At 40.7% G+C, this 15,703-nt stretch overlaps 1 protein-coding gene across 1 annotated transcript in view; it reads right to left on the minus strand.

Annotated features, from left to right (window-relative positions):
• EPHA3 (EPH receptor A3) overlaps window positions 1-15,703 on the minus strand; it is a 773,721-nt gene that overhangs the window by 201,005 nt on the left and 557,013 nt on the right. Inside the window, exon 7 of the mRNA XM_039481726.1 lies at window positions 1,111-1,771. Within this exon, the coding sequence (XP_039337660.1) occupies window positions 1,111-1,771 (661 nt within the window). The remainder of the gene's footprint in view (window positions 1-1,110; window positions 1,772-15,703) is intronic.

Raw genomic sequence — 15,703 nt, forward strand, 5'->3', positions numbered from 1 at the left:
GCTTTGGTTGCGGAATGAGAGATGGGTGCTCCCATCTCCCACGATTTCTCCTACACACATGAAGACTGTTGGATGGCCTACGTAAAAGGAGTCTACCAGTCTCAAAGAAGATCAAGGTAATGGTCTAAACTACAACTTATTGCTCTAGCTGTTTGCTGAGATAATTGTAATACCCCTTTTTATACAAGCACATTTCAAGAAGAATCATCATAAAAACACTTTTGTTGGCACTACGAGGCTAAGGATTTACAGAAAAAGTTTTTCATAATGAAAACAAATTACAAAAAGCATTTCCCACAAAATGGAAATTCTGAGTTTTGACCATCTCTAGTCAGTAGTGACCAGTCACGTTAGTGACCAAGGCACCAAGAGACTAAAAGAAAGAGCCAAATATCTTTGAGTAAAAGGCAAAACATAAAATCATCATTTCATTGAGACAGCTGAGCAAATGTTGAAAGCAATTTGTAAATGAATCTAGATTCAAATGCTTCAATAACTTGGCTATGACCAATCAAGCCCCAGTGTGTTCCATTTCAAGGAGTTTTCACTTAACCAAGTTTCACTGACTTACATGTTTGCAAAAAATGACTGAGTCAAAAGTTTGAGGATTCATGGAAATGTAACTTAGAATCTGCAAACATTAGTATTCACTTTGCAAGCATTTGGAGACACAACCAATTTGGAACCAGAATCAAAACCATCTATTTTACCTGACCGGTCACAACTAACCAACACAACTCAAGTATCAAATACTAAACACAGAGGACTGCAAGCAATCAAGCCAGAATTAAAACGTTTCAAATACTTTGACACAACGTATACATTTGAGGAAATTGTAATGGGCTGTTAGAAAGTCTGTGAGAGGGAAGCAAGTCTAGATTTGCTGAATTCAGTGTTAGCTGTGAATTATTTACTCAACCCTAATATATACATATGGTTAAATAACATTATTTACATAAATTAAACAAGAACTATTTTAATGAGCAAATTTGTGATCTAATAAATCTCTCATTAGCTTCTGAAAAATTAACATAAGCCAATATATGGAACATAGACAGATGGTGAAACCCCTGTTAATAACTGAACGGTGAACGTGAAGTGTGTTTTTACCTTGGCATTCATAGCCTCTTTCTTCATAGCCGGCATTACACAAACACTTTCCTATGGGCACTAGCCATTCGCCTTCTGTACTGCAATACATCTTGGGTGGGTCTTCCTCCTTAGAGTGATTGACACAAGAACCTTGCACTTCCACCAATGACTGTGAGTCCATAGGAACTGTATCTGGAAACATGGCCAGGTTTTTTACAGTGAAAGGGCACTTCTTGAAGTACACTCTCACTGATACTAAGGCAACACATGCACCCACATCTTGAAAAGCCAGGTAAAAACCTTTCCTGGTGACAGGTCCCACCTCACGAACTTCTGTATTGAGCTTGAGAATTCGATCCCCAAGATCCATCTGAGTGAAGCTCTCATCAGCTGCAATGGTGTCAATCTTTGTAAACTGATGTTCTCTGAACTTGACCGAATGGTCATCATCAGACTCCATATAATAGAGATTGAAGGTCTCTTTGCAAGTGCCCAGAACCAGAGGAATGCTATTACAGTCCCTCAAGGTAAACTTGAGTTCCACATAGATTTTCTGAGCTGAGTTGCGTGGAATCCAGTTTGTTCTCAGCCAGTTGTTCTGACTGTGATCCATAACATTGCATACCTGGTAAGTTCTGATTGGTGTATAATGTTCATCAACTCCACTAATCTCTTCCCACTGAAAAAAAGGAAAGAAAAATATATTAAGTATATTGATTATGTCAACAGCAATAGTAATTGCATTTAGAGCTTCACATTATGATTAAATAATATAATGAAGGGGCTGACTCACTTTAGAAAATGTCCCTGCTTTACCTAGAAATTTGATGGGAAAACCTTGTCAAACGTACACTTCCTGTTCCCATGAATATATTAAGCATATATAGCAGTTACCATTAAGTAGTCAACATTTATCAAGTTACCACAAAGTTTACAAGAAAATTGATAGTTATTTCCCTATACTTAGAAGTGGTAACTGTTAAATGTTGACTTTTTAAATGAGAGAGACAAGGAGGGTGACGTAAAAAAAATTATTGGACCAACTTCTGTTGGTGAAAGAGAGATTATTTCAAGCTACACAGAGCTCTTCTTCAAGTCTGGGAAAGGTAATGGGAGTGTCACAGCTAAATACAAGGTGGAAAAGATTGTTAAGGAGTTAGTACACATTACAAGAGTGAAGTCTTCACCATTCAAGGTGAAGTCGACAATTAACACCTCTGCAGTCATAGGATAAAGGAGGGTTAGTGGGCTACAGATTGCTGTAAGGAGACATAAAAACAGCATCTCGATTGAGTCCATGATTTTTAGTGTCTAGCAAACTGATGAATTTAAGTTCCCCATCTCATCTTTTGAAATTGTTGTGGAGGTTTCCTTTGAGGAGAAGAACTGAGAGGTCAGATATGGAGTGATTGTTTTACGAGAAGTGTTTGCCCACTGGTGTTTTTGTCTTTTACAATTTTTCTGTATGAGTTCATTCAAGAGTATAGTGATTGTCTGCCTTCATCCACACAGTTGTTATTGGGGCATTTGATACAGCAGATGAGGTACATCACATGTTATATGGTAACCAGTGATGTCTTTTTAAGACATTAAGACAAAAGCTCATGCCCAAATAAATCTGTTAGCCTTTAAGGTGCCACCAGCCTCCTTATTGATTTTGTGAATACAGACTAACACAGTTACCCCCTGATACTTTTTAAGGCTCATCACTGTGTATATCCTCATACTTAGATACTCTAAACAGTTGAAAAAGTCTGATACAAGGTTTAAACAGATATCTCAAGAGAAATTCATGGTCTGTCATTGGCCACTCTTGGAATTCAATTAGTTCATAATGAAATTTTAGGACTTTAACAGTTTCTTTAGATGCCTCTCACTAGAAAGCAACCTACTTCAGAGATTGCAGTTTAGTTCACCTGGTACCATGATCCAGTCCACTTTAGCTTTGCTACCACAGTTACTAAAAAAATACCATTAGCTTACCTTTTATAGCATCCTGATTACTCAGGTCCTCCCAGTGCTAGACAGGATTTTACACCACACTCATCACAATGGTATCTTATAAATATGGTCCCATCTTACAAACTATTTTTGGATATTTTATCTGACAAATTTATGTATTTTTCCCATTTGCAAAAAAATTCATGAACCAGTCCCAATTTCTGCCCCCATATTGTTAAACACAAATATTTGCAGGTTACTTTACAGAGAAAAAAAATCACCCAGGGGGGTGGTCACTTCAAGTATTCTCCATTAGGCAAGGTCTTCACTACAAACATACATCAGTATAAGTAGTACATCTCTCAAGGGTGTGAATAATCCACCCACCTGAGCAACACAGTTATATTAACCTAACCCCTGGTGTAACCATCCCTATGTCAATGGGAAGGTTTATCCCATCAACATAGTTATCGCTCCTCTTGGAGATAGATTAACTGCACCGGTGGGAGTAGCTCTCTCATCAGTGGAGTAGTATCTTCACTGAAGCACTACAGTGGTGCAGCTGCACAGGGCAGCCCTCCCACTGCAGCATTTTAAGTGTAGACCTGCCCAAAGTCACTCAGCATGTGTGATGGACTCTTAAGTCACACCGTAAGTTTTCTGCTCCCTGAATGGATGACTATAACAATGTTTTGAACAAAAGCAAATGGTGAACAGCTCTTATTGGTATATTAATACTGTTGTTTGCAAATGACTATGAACATGCAACTATAGTATCCATTCCACCAAAACGTTAAGCAAACAAGAATTTGAACATGCAAATATTCACAGGTATTGAATAATAAGGAGCATAAACAGGACTGAACTTTGCAGATATTTGTTTGAATTCTTCAGCATTGCTAACCATATTTTTGTTTCAATACGGAACAAGCTCTAGTACATCAACACCAACATCAGGCTGCGGCCATGCAGCATGCACTTTACACATTATTACAGTCACCGTGTACAGGTTCTTGATTGCTAGCAATTTCAGAATATCCATCAACCCAAGAATGGAGCCTGACTTATGTGAAAGACTCAGATGACTAACATTTTAAATTAAAACAAAACAGAAAATAAGACAGACAAAATACACCCAATCCTCAGATTTATAAAATACCTGTTACAACACCCAAACATATTCTTATAGCTTTAAACGGGACTACGTGTACACACAGGAATACAACTGTTGTCATACTGAAGTCTGGCTGTTTTTAGCTGTTACAGAAATTCTCACACCTCATTGTCACTCTTAGAGATACACACAACACATTCAAAAATGCAAACCCTATGTCACACCAGCAACCTGATGTAATATAGCTAGGGAGTTCTCAGCCCTAAAACAGAGCTCCTGCATGGTACAAATTTTGGAATGTGTGAAGTAGATGGAAGTAAATATTTTCAGAGGGACCACAACTATTCTTCAGGACAGATCAAAATTTTTTCCAAAGTGCCTTCCTCAGTGCACCCACATCAATTCTGCATTTAAGTTTTGATTCTGATCAGCATTCATCTGATACAGCATCTGCCATCCAATGATCTCAAAGTAGTCCATGGTAAACATTAACTCACTAAGCTTCACAAATAGGGTTGCCAGTCATATGGTTTTTGAGTGAGGGTGGAGAGAGCAAGTGATGGAGGGAGGGGGATGTAGTGAGGGGGCGGGGCCTTGGAGAAGGAGTAGAGGAGGTGGGGCTTCGGAGAAGGGGCGGGGCGGGTGTTCAGTTTTGTGCGATTAAAAAGTTGGCAACCCTACTTACAAAACCCCTGTGAGACAGGGAAGTATTATCAACACTTTGCAGATGGTTAAACAGTCCCAGAAGGGTCTATTGACTCTCTCAGAAGTCACATCACAAGTCAGTGACCTAGTGAAGAATAAAACCCTGGAATTGTTAATCTCAGCTTCCAGTTCCATTGTGCAGCATTCCAAGTCTTCTAAGGGCCTGTCTACATGAAAACGTGGCATGGGCTTAATTTAAGATATAAGACACTATTAAACCAAAATAAAAGTGTCCACATCGGGATTTGCACTGGATTAATTACATCAGTTTAAAAGCAGATTTAAATTAAACCAATGCAACTTCTGTATATGGACAAAGACTCAAAGGAAAATACTAGTTATATGTTAATCATCAATTCTTGCACTTTAACTATGAAATGTAGGATTTCCAGAACAAATAAGGTCAATTATTGAAGTCTCTCAAGATTAAATTAGATAGGATTATAAATAACAGTTACTAACCTCTATAGTAACTGGAGTTCTTCGAGATGTGTGGTCCCTATCTGTATTATTCTCTGGCATTGTCACACACTCCAAATGCCTGAGACAGGGTAATTTTTGCTAGCAGCATCCATTGGTCCACTACTGCACTCTTCCTTCCTCTACTTGTGCTCTGGACCAAGGGCATAAGGAGCAGTGAAGAGCAACCATCTCTCCAGTTCTCTCTCTACCACAAATCATGAGTGAAGGATTGAGACACAGGAGGAGGAGTGCTCAGATAGTGGAATACAGGTAGGGAGAACACATCTCAAAGAACTCTAGTTACTGTACAAGATAAGTAACTTCTTTTTCTTCTTCAGGTGAAGGTCCCTATGCATATTCCATTATGGGTGACTGACTAGCAGTACCCACTGAGTAGGAGGGTGTGATGCCCTAGGTTGATCACAGCTCTCATGGGTCCAGTGGAAAAAAAATTCTGGACAGCAGGCTGGGAAGGAGGAGTGTTGTGTTTGTTTCTCTGCATCTCTGCCACTTTTGTGGCAGTTCATACCCCCTTTAGTGATAGAAGGCTTGTGGTACTTGTGAGGCTGCCTGTGACACTTCTTCTGTGTCATCATATATATCCCCAAAGAGCAGAGGGTCACCCTTGAGTCTTTAATTTAGTCTATGGAAATAAGCTATTTCCATCAAATCCTCCACAGGGGATTGAACTTCCCTGGAGAATCCTCAGGAATGAAGTCAGGATTTGCCCACCATAACAATGCAATCACCATTGATCTTGAGGCTGTCATACCCTATAGGGATGTTCTAGCCACCAATCTACCCTCCTTGATAAAGGCTTGAAATTGTTCTTTATCTTTGCCTCTGAATTCTGAAATCTTACAGTAGTTCACAAAATCATACTTTTACAGCAAGGCCTTGTGAGGAGGTTGAAATGTTTGGATTCTTCATCTGAGAGGGTGGACCTTGGGAGCTGTTGTCCACCTCTTTCACTGGCAGCTTGAACCACCAAAAAAAATGTGGAGCAGGATGAGTGAACAAAAATTCTGCTCCCTTGGCTTTACCAATTCAGAATATTACATGGACAACTCCTATGGTGCTCATTAAGACCAATTAGAAGGATCCAGCATTGGTTAAAGTGGTCCCAAAGAGATAGGTTACCAAGAGGTCCAAGGGGGGTACCCCATCTTCTAAGGTCAAGGTAGGTCCCAAGAGATTATAGATCCCCTCCCTGGACTCACATCTCTCAGTGGACGTGATATTGGTCCCTCCCAATGCCAGATTCACCCAAAGATGAAAATGTAGGTTCAATCTGTAATGACGGTGAGATCAGGACCATTGATGCAGAAATGCCAGAACTGGCAGAAGCGGGATTGACTTCCGTCACAGCGTTCATGGATCAATGGTGTCAGCATCTCCCTTGTAGTAAGGACCAGATCTGATAGGAGGGGAGATTCTGGATCCTGACGGATGACATCATACTGAGTAGCGTATCTACCCCCACTCAGAGAGAGAGAGAGAACGAGCATGAGCGCACCAACCCTTGGAAGCTGATGTCTGCTTATGCAAGCATGATGCTGCATGTGGTTCTTGGTGCTTGTACTTTGTCACTACCAATGGTTGTCCTGGCCTTGGCTCATGTCTCTCTGTGCTCAGTTCCAAAGGTCTCGCTCCTGTCGACGGTGCCAATATAGAGGCACTCAATCTTTGGAGCCTGAAGGTAAGTATAGTGACCCTATGGACTCTTGATCCTTGCAGAACTGGGCACAGAGTCACTTGACTTGGAAGGTGATGGGGAAGAAGTCTTCCACTTAGAGGTGGATCCAGGGGTGCGAGGGAGGGGATTTCTCTTTAGGATTTTGAGAGGGCTTTCTACCCTTATGGTGAGCCTGGGAGAAGGAGTCTTTGGCTCTACCCTTGCTTGCCCTGTGTCAGAAGTGGTAGTGCTAGTGGCTCACTCTTCAATACCTCTGCCTAGTGTATGGGGGGTGGAAGGGAGGTCTGCCCAGCCCAGATCAGTCTGGGAGCCTCATCTCCCTGAGATGTTCCCTACGTCTGAACTCCAGTGCTTTCCAGGTTTGGCTGGGAAAAGAGCAGGAGATAGTACAGTTAGTGGACATATGAGCTTCTCCGGGGCAGCTCTAATGGTTGTTGCTAAACCAGGAAGCATCACGGGCAGGAGATTCAGCTTTTGAAGCAAGAATCATGAATATAACCTGTGTCCCATATAGAGGAGAGGAAGCTTGGAAGGAGGGGTTCCCAAAGCCTTTAGCTAAACTAACTAAAAACTAAGAACTAACAACAAATATTTATATTTACAATATTTACGGATTAGAAGTTGAAGGACCAGTCTGTGGACACTGGAGGATTCCATCTCAGACCACACAGAGGTAGAAAGAACTGGAGAGGCAGGCAGTCCACACCACCTCTAATACCCTCCATCTGGAGCACAAGGAGAGGAAGGGCACAGGTGCAGACCAATGGACATTGTTAGCAAAAATCTTCTGGTCTCAGGTGCATGGAGAACATAAATAGCCACAGTGGAATACACACAGGGACCAGCACTTGAAAAACAACAGGTATTTTATCTGGAAATTTAAAGTAATTCACAATGATTTACAACTGATTTATTTACCATCATCCACATCAATATATACATTAATATACTTACACTTCCTACGGTAGATACACACAAAAATAATAACTCTATTTGCAGAATTAGAATTGCTCAATAGACAATGCAATTTTATTTCAGTAGTTTCACTGAAGTTTGAAGTTTCATACATCCACTAACCCAACAACTTTCTAATCTGCCAAGTTTACACAAGCACTTGAATGTAGGTGTATTAATTGTATGATAAAGCAAATAGCACGACTATCTTCTCCATAGATGATTGCAAAGAGTAATTATCACTTCATTAATTTGCAATGAAGACCAAATTGCACGTAAATGATTGCAGATTGCCATTTCAGTCCAAGTGTTCCAACAGGAAGGCTCCAAATACTGTGGTACTTCTGAATAAAGAGCCCAATCCTGCTTCTGTTGAAGTTAACAGAACGTTTGCCATTGACTTCAGTGGATACATGATTGGGCCCCAAAAACCAGTGTTATGAGCCCTAAATTACACTCTTCATGCAAGAGACAAGGTGGGTGAGGTAATATCTTTTATTGGACCCCAACACCTGTTGGTGAGAGGGAGTTCTATGCTTTCGAACTCCATAGAACTCTTCTTCAGTTCCGTGCAGCTTGGAATCTTGTCTCTTTCACCAACAGTAGCTGGTCCAATAAAAAGTATTACCCCGCCCACTTTGTCCAACTCATATCCTGGGAGCAAAATGGCTACAACAACTCTTCATGCAATACATTTTCTTCAAAACAACATAGTGGCCAACCTCATATGATAAAATTCATGTATCAGCCCCCCACCCAAAAAACATGAGAGTATCTTAAAATCATTATAGATTTTATTAATATAATACAATAATAATAATGAAATAAATTATAATAATAATAATTTGGAGATCCAAAATACAATTGTACAAATTAGCAATACTGAGTAAATAAGACAGCTGTTCTCAGTGCTGATTTTACTGACTTAAATGAAGGATAGCATGGCCACATTTGCTATGACATCTAATCCTATGAAGGCATATATGCATAATTTATGTGGGCCTTTTTGATCAATCATATCCTACGGGACTTCTCATGCACAAGATTGCTCTGAACATGGCTAATCCCAAGGCCCCATGTTGTTTGACTGTTGCTAAGTGCTACATTCATGCCCTACTTCATACCATCAGAAAAGTGAACAAGCGAGCTCTCTTTAATGTAAAGGTCACTGAGATATAAACCATCATCCTCCCTCCAGAATTGCAGTTGTACTTGATGTACTTGAGCTCTGTTGGTATAGAAACAGATCAGATAATGCTCAAATAAATCTAGGTCTCCTAAAATGCAGCACCTTTTGTTGGCACCAGCACATTTACTTCTATTTTTTATCATTATGTTGTTAACAGATAAAGCAAATAGTCACCCGAACCTTTAATTGCAGTAAATAGTTACTTTAGCTTGGTAGGGAGAGGTAAATGCCACTGGAATATTTTCCGATTACAGATCTTGTTAAGAGGCTAAGTATCAAAGGGGAAACAATCAAACACCTTATTTCAGAGCATCATTACACAGTCAATGTAACTTTACGTGCAATGATTTACAGACTGAAATCACAGTACCAGACAGAAAGCTTAGTAGAGGGAGAGAAAAAAATAAAGACTAAACATGAGATAAAGTTGCTTTCAGCTGAGATTTGAAAATAGAGCGTAAAAAGTGTAGAGATACAGGAGGGCTTTTCCAGATAACAGGAACTTCAGTGGGGAAGGCTGTCAGTGTAGTAGTTAGATTTTGAAAAGGGCCAGCGATAAAGTGGAGAAAAGATTAGAAAGACAAAATGAAAAAAAAAGTATGGAAGGCTTTTCAAATAAAAGGACATTTTTGAACTGGACCCAGAAATGCCAGTAAATGCAGAACCCAGCGGAGTTATTTGAGAACTGCAGTGATGAGATCACAGTTCTTTGTGTATGTGAAGTAGAGGGCAGCATTCTGACTATGCATGAACCTGGACAGCTGGGACCTCAAGAGGTCACAGAGAAGGAAAATGCAATAGCTAATATGAGTGAGGACCATGGCACAGATGAGGATCTAGGCTGGGGTGGGCAAACTACGGCCCGTGGGCTGGATTTGGCACCTCAGGGCTTTGGATCCAGCCCGTGGGATTACTCCTATGGCACCACGGGCCCTGCGCCACTCTCAGCAGTGGCCAGCACCACAACCCTGGGGCCCCCGGGCCCTTGCCTCCAGGCACTGCCCCCCGCCCCCCCCCCGCAGCTCCCATTGGGCAGAAACAGGGAACCATGGCCAATGGGAGCTTCGGGGGAGGTACCTGAAGGTGCAGCAAGGGCAGCACATACGGAGCCCTCCGCCCCACCTCCCCCAGGGGCCACAGCACTTCCTGGAGCAGCGCGGGGCCAGGGACAGGGCAGGCATGCAGGGAGCCTGCCTTGGCTCCGGTGCATGCCGCTGCCACTCTGGAGCCCGAACCCCTACTGCACCCGACCCTGAATTCCCTGCCCTAAGCCCCCTGCCTGCACTGTGCACCCCTCCTGCACCCCAACTCCCTGCCCCAAGCCCCCTCATACACTCTGCATGCCTCCTGCACCCCAACCCCCTACTCTGAGCCCCTGTTGCACCCTGCACCCCTGTGCAGCCCAACTCCCTGCCCTGAACCCCTTCCCACACTGTGCACCCCAACCCCTTGCCCTCAGCCCCCTCACACACCTCTCACCCCTCCTCTGTCCCAATCCCTTTCTCTGAGCCCCTTCCTGCATACCACTCCCCCTCCTACACCCCACATGCCCTCCCGCATCCCAACCTCTTGTCCCGGCCCTGCATACAATTTCCTCACCCAGATGTGGCCCTCGGCCCAAAAAGTTTGCCCACCCCTAATCTAGGCAGAAGTGGTGGTAAAGCAGTTGCATAAATAGGCAATGATGTGGCAGAAACATGAGATGAGGAAGAAGAAACGTTCAGGTTCAAGGCAGATAGTTACAGACTGAGGCAAACAGGAAGTCTGAGTTCAGGAAAAAACTGGAGCAGACAGAGCTATGCTTCAGGATAGCTTTGAACATGTTTTGTTGAAAGAAGGAGAGAGCCACACATTTATCTCATCAAGGTAATCAGGAAAGGTGGATGGAGAGAAGTAATTAAAATGTGTCCAGAGATGTTTACAACTAAGTACCATCAGCATAAAGAGGCCAAATGACAGGAATTTATCAACCGCATAGGAAGACCACTCAAACTTTGGCTCGTCCCAGCTGTACAAAAGGAGATATTTTTGAAGTATTCCAGTCTGAAATTATGTAAATCTCAGATGATCCCAGTGTACAACCCAGAGCAACTTCATTCTCCTCAATGGAGTTACCCTGCATTTACACTGGTGTAACTCAGGAGAGAATCTGGTCCATACTACATTACTTCTAGAATCTGTCCCGATTGGTTTCAGGTCATAGCATTGTTTGCAATACTCTGCTATTGCATCACCATTACCGTAAGTGAGCAACAACCCATTAAACAATCTGACTGAGATTTTCAAAGGCACCTAAGGGATCAGGCAGCCTAATTCCCACTGAAATTCAATAGGAATCAGGGGTTTAACTCCTTTAGGTTTCTTTGACAGTCTCAGGCAATAGGCTGAACAATATGTTTTTACAAGTTTATTTGTTATTATTTTTTACAAAATGTGATATTTGATGTGATTTGACACACGCACTGTTCACAATTACTCTCAACTATTCCCCATGTTTAGACTACTAATTTTTGTAATGATTGGTAGTTAAAAGATATATAAATGAACACATCTGACACACAGCGCTGTACCCTCCTAGAAAACATACCAAGAACATGTTGCTGAGAAAAATCAAAGCGAAAACAACCCATTGGAAGCAAAGATACTGGAGGCACATGAAGATTGCTTCATGTCCTAACAAGCCTCAGACATGTTGGACAGAAGGGGAAAATCACCACCTAATTCCAGATAAAAATATTTTTGTCTGATATTCTTGTTGTCAGACTAATTGACTTGTGCCCCCTGTGAGCTCCTCACACAGGCAATAGAAGCACCACCACCGAGCTCCTAACAGAGGCAACAGAATTTGATAATGTTCAAAATTGTCATAACTCTCAGTCTAGTGGTTTTCTCCACGGTACTCAGTAAAATTTTGCAGCAAAGAAGAAAAAACATCTTTAGTACATATGTTTGGGAGATGGATATATACACATTTTTATACTATTTTTTCCAACCTTATGCTATTTATTCAATGAATTTCTCTTCTAAACAATATAATCACTGCAGTGGGAATCTCAGATTTCAGATAGTCTGTATGTGAACACTAACGTTTTACTAACTGAATACAAAGGAACTGATAATATCATTCTTTGCTTGGTTGCCAAGCAATTGCACTAACAAAAGGTAAACAAAAAAGAAAGGAACATATTAACACACAGCTCAGCTTCGGAGCCTACATACTACAAGATTAGTGTAGGCAATGTGTGGGTTTTATTTATTTATTTTTTAAATTTAAAATTACTGTATAATCCAGTTCTGGCTAACATTTTAAACCTAAGTGTCTAAAGTTCGGTATCTATGACCACATTTCAGCATCTAAGTGGCCTAATGTTCAGAAGTCCTGAGCATCCTTGGCGTAATTCAGTTCCTAGAGACAGAGACCGCCTGTCACCAATAATGGACAAGCACAGTCATTCATAATAATTTGCATTATATTAGACCTGGTTGGAAAATGGGTATATTTCTTGGTAGAAAATTTTGTGAGAATTTCAAAGAATTGGATTTCAACCATAAAGTTGGACCAGAATACTCAAAATTATCTGCAGAAAGCAGATAGTTTGTGTGAAAAAAATTGTTATCAAAAAAACAATATTCCATCAAAAACTGTTTGAATGGCATTTTTACCAGTTCTATATTATACCCTCAACAAGCAGTTCATAGAAATTAATTTGTGTCACTAATCGATAGCGAGTCCATTGAACTTCCCTGCTTTTTGAGTATAAAGAAATTCAGTCAACCAGTGTTTTCTTAACCAAGCTTGATTCTATTGAGCTCCTACCCAAATTGTAAGAGTAAACAAATTATTTGGTAAAGTGAAAGCTAAGCATTACGTAACCATTATAGTGAGCCCTTTGTCCATTATCTATTAATCCTCAATCTCACATAAGCCCTTACATCATTTGGTGTAAACCTGAAACTAACCTAAGGCCCTTAATCTTACTCCCTAAGGGAGCTGTGCCATTAACTTTATTAGTAACATGAAGAGACCTCTGGAAGAGACCTCTTTCTGCTATGAGGCTTCCAAATCAAAGACAGGAAAATAAACAAACAAACCTCCTACTCGCCAAACGACGATCATTAGAGCCATCAGAAGAAAAGTCCTTCTTTCTTTTTAGTTAAAATTTTGTGACACTGTCAAATTATTTCAGGTAATTTTCTGCCTTTTTCCTCTTTAATTAGCTAAAAATATAATTGGTGGTATTAAATATCTTATCTGCTGTATATCATTGCAACATAAGGCACCAATCCCAAAAACCTTATGCTCCCAAATATTCAGCACTCATTCAAGTACAGTAGTCTGGTTAATTTCAACTGGACCACCCCTGTGAGAAAGACAATTTATGTGAGTTATAGTTTTGGAGGATCAGGCCCTAAACTGCTGTCTCCATATGATACGGGAAATACACTAATACTTCTATTTAATTTCTACCTTCCAGTCTGTTAAATACTTTAAATGATTTGTATGGTTTTTTAACAGCATTTTTGGAAAGAGCATTGAAAACATTCAAGATAAAAAGGAATGACTAGGTGCCTTTTTGTTTTTAAGATGATAGTTTTCAAGTGAATGTTTTATACTGTAGTACTAAACTTCGGCAAATACTGATCAGTACAGAAAGTATACCACATTTCCAGTATCTTTTCTCTCATTTCATCATTCAGCTTCACAACATGCGGAACAGAGCAAGAGAATGAAATGATAAGGTAAATATGGCTCGGTGATTGTGTGAATGGAAAACATTACATGTAGAAAGCCTTGGAGAATGGCAATGGAGGATTTTGTAGGGGGCCCAAAAAGTAACATGTAAGTTGGAAAGAGAGTCCAGAACTCCTCCGGTGTACATTGTGATATAGTGCGAGACGGGGCTGTGATGCTGGCAGACCAGGTGCCAGCTCATGCCAAAGCCCCAGGCCACACTGAACACTTACAAATGAATAGCTGGAAACCAGTCTTGCTTATGTGTGTGTTAGCATTGTCAGAATAGATATTAAAGTTAAGTTAATAAGAATATGTATAGAGTTTATGAAATGCTTGTTAGGAAGCTGCATATAGTGATCCCACATATATTTACCTCTGTGGCTCATGGTATAAAGTTCTATTAAGTGTTTGCATTGTAAACCTCTGTAATTGTGTAACCCCCCCACCCCCCAAAAAAACCAGAAAAGCAGCATTAATCAAGGTAAAGTGCCCATCCTGCATACAAGATGGCCCATTGAAGACAGAGCCCCTGTTGACTGCATTCCTAACTCTCTCCTGGAGACCTATGCATCAATGCATCCCATCACTTTGGACTCTGGGGTGAAGGGGATAAAAATCCCTGACGAGGAGAAACTGGATCTCTCTCTCTCTCTCATTTTACTGTTTGGACTCTCACAGGGCTGGAACTATGAAACTGAAGCAGAGATCCCCAGGGTCAATCTGGGTTAGCCCTAAGAGACATTCAGAACTGACAGATTACTACAACTCTGTCACTTTCGGAACCACAGACTGTAATTCAATTGTGTGTATATGTTGCCTACTTCATCCTGTAAATAACTCATTTCTTTTCCTAGTTAATTAATCCTTAATTCCTGTACTATAGGATTGGCTACAAGCATTGTTATCTTTAGTGTGATATTGGAGGTATAAACTGACCTGAGGTAAGTGACTGGTCTCTTGGGACTGGGAACAACGTGAATCTTTTGTGATCTTTAGTGTATAGCAACCAGCTGTCACTTAGTCCAGCTTGCCTGGGTGGCAAGATCGAATGAAATGCCCAAGGGGACTGTCTGTGACTCCATGGTAAGACTGTTACAGTGCTTCAGGAGTTCACGCTTGTTACTGGGCTGATGAAATCTAATTATAGAACGTACAACCAGTTTGGGATGTCTGCCCTGCTTTTTGACAGTCTGCCCTGAGGTTGATACGCATGGTTGTGATCCACTTCAGACAGTGTGACAGGGGCATAAAAGAGTTCAAACATAAATGGAAAATGGAATCTTTTCATATATTGGCTAAACGTTTAAGAAAATAGTGACTGGAACCAAGAATTGTGAATACCTGAGATTAAAGAAAACCCTATTTCTGACTAATATAGTGGAAAAATATTCCAAATCAGATGATCAATATATAAACATTGTCCTCATGATGTTGCTAAAGTCACTGAGGCTGAGTTTCAAAATATCTATCAGCTGAGACCAGTGTCTACACTACCATATTTGGAAGGTTTAACTGTTCTTTCGTTCATTTTCTCTGTAGTTGGTGTTCAAGAGCCAATGAAAATTACTTAGCAGGGCTGGATCTTCTGTTTTCCTTCTCCAGCTTGAAAAAAAAAATCTATTTCATCCAGAAAAGGAGGGAGATGCATTCCAGTACTTTTCCCATTAAAATATATATACACACACAAAAATCACCACCCTGACAAAATACACAAATCCATACAGATCCTTATGTGCTTTTCTACAGCCTTTTTTAATGCACTGCATTTTCTTACTCACTAGATACACAGTGGGGATGAAATAGCATTACCGTAAC

The sequence above is a fragment of the Mauremys reevesii genome, linkage group 1 (assembly GCF_016161935.1).
Source record: "Mauremys reevesii isolate NIE-2019 linkage group 1, ASM1616193v1, whole genome shotgun sequence".
Classification (NCBI taxonomy): domain Eukaryota; kingdom Metazoa; phylum Chordata; order Testudines; family Geoemydidae; genus Mauremys; species Mauremys reevesii.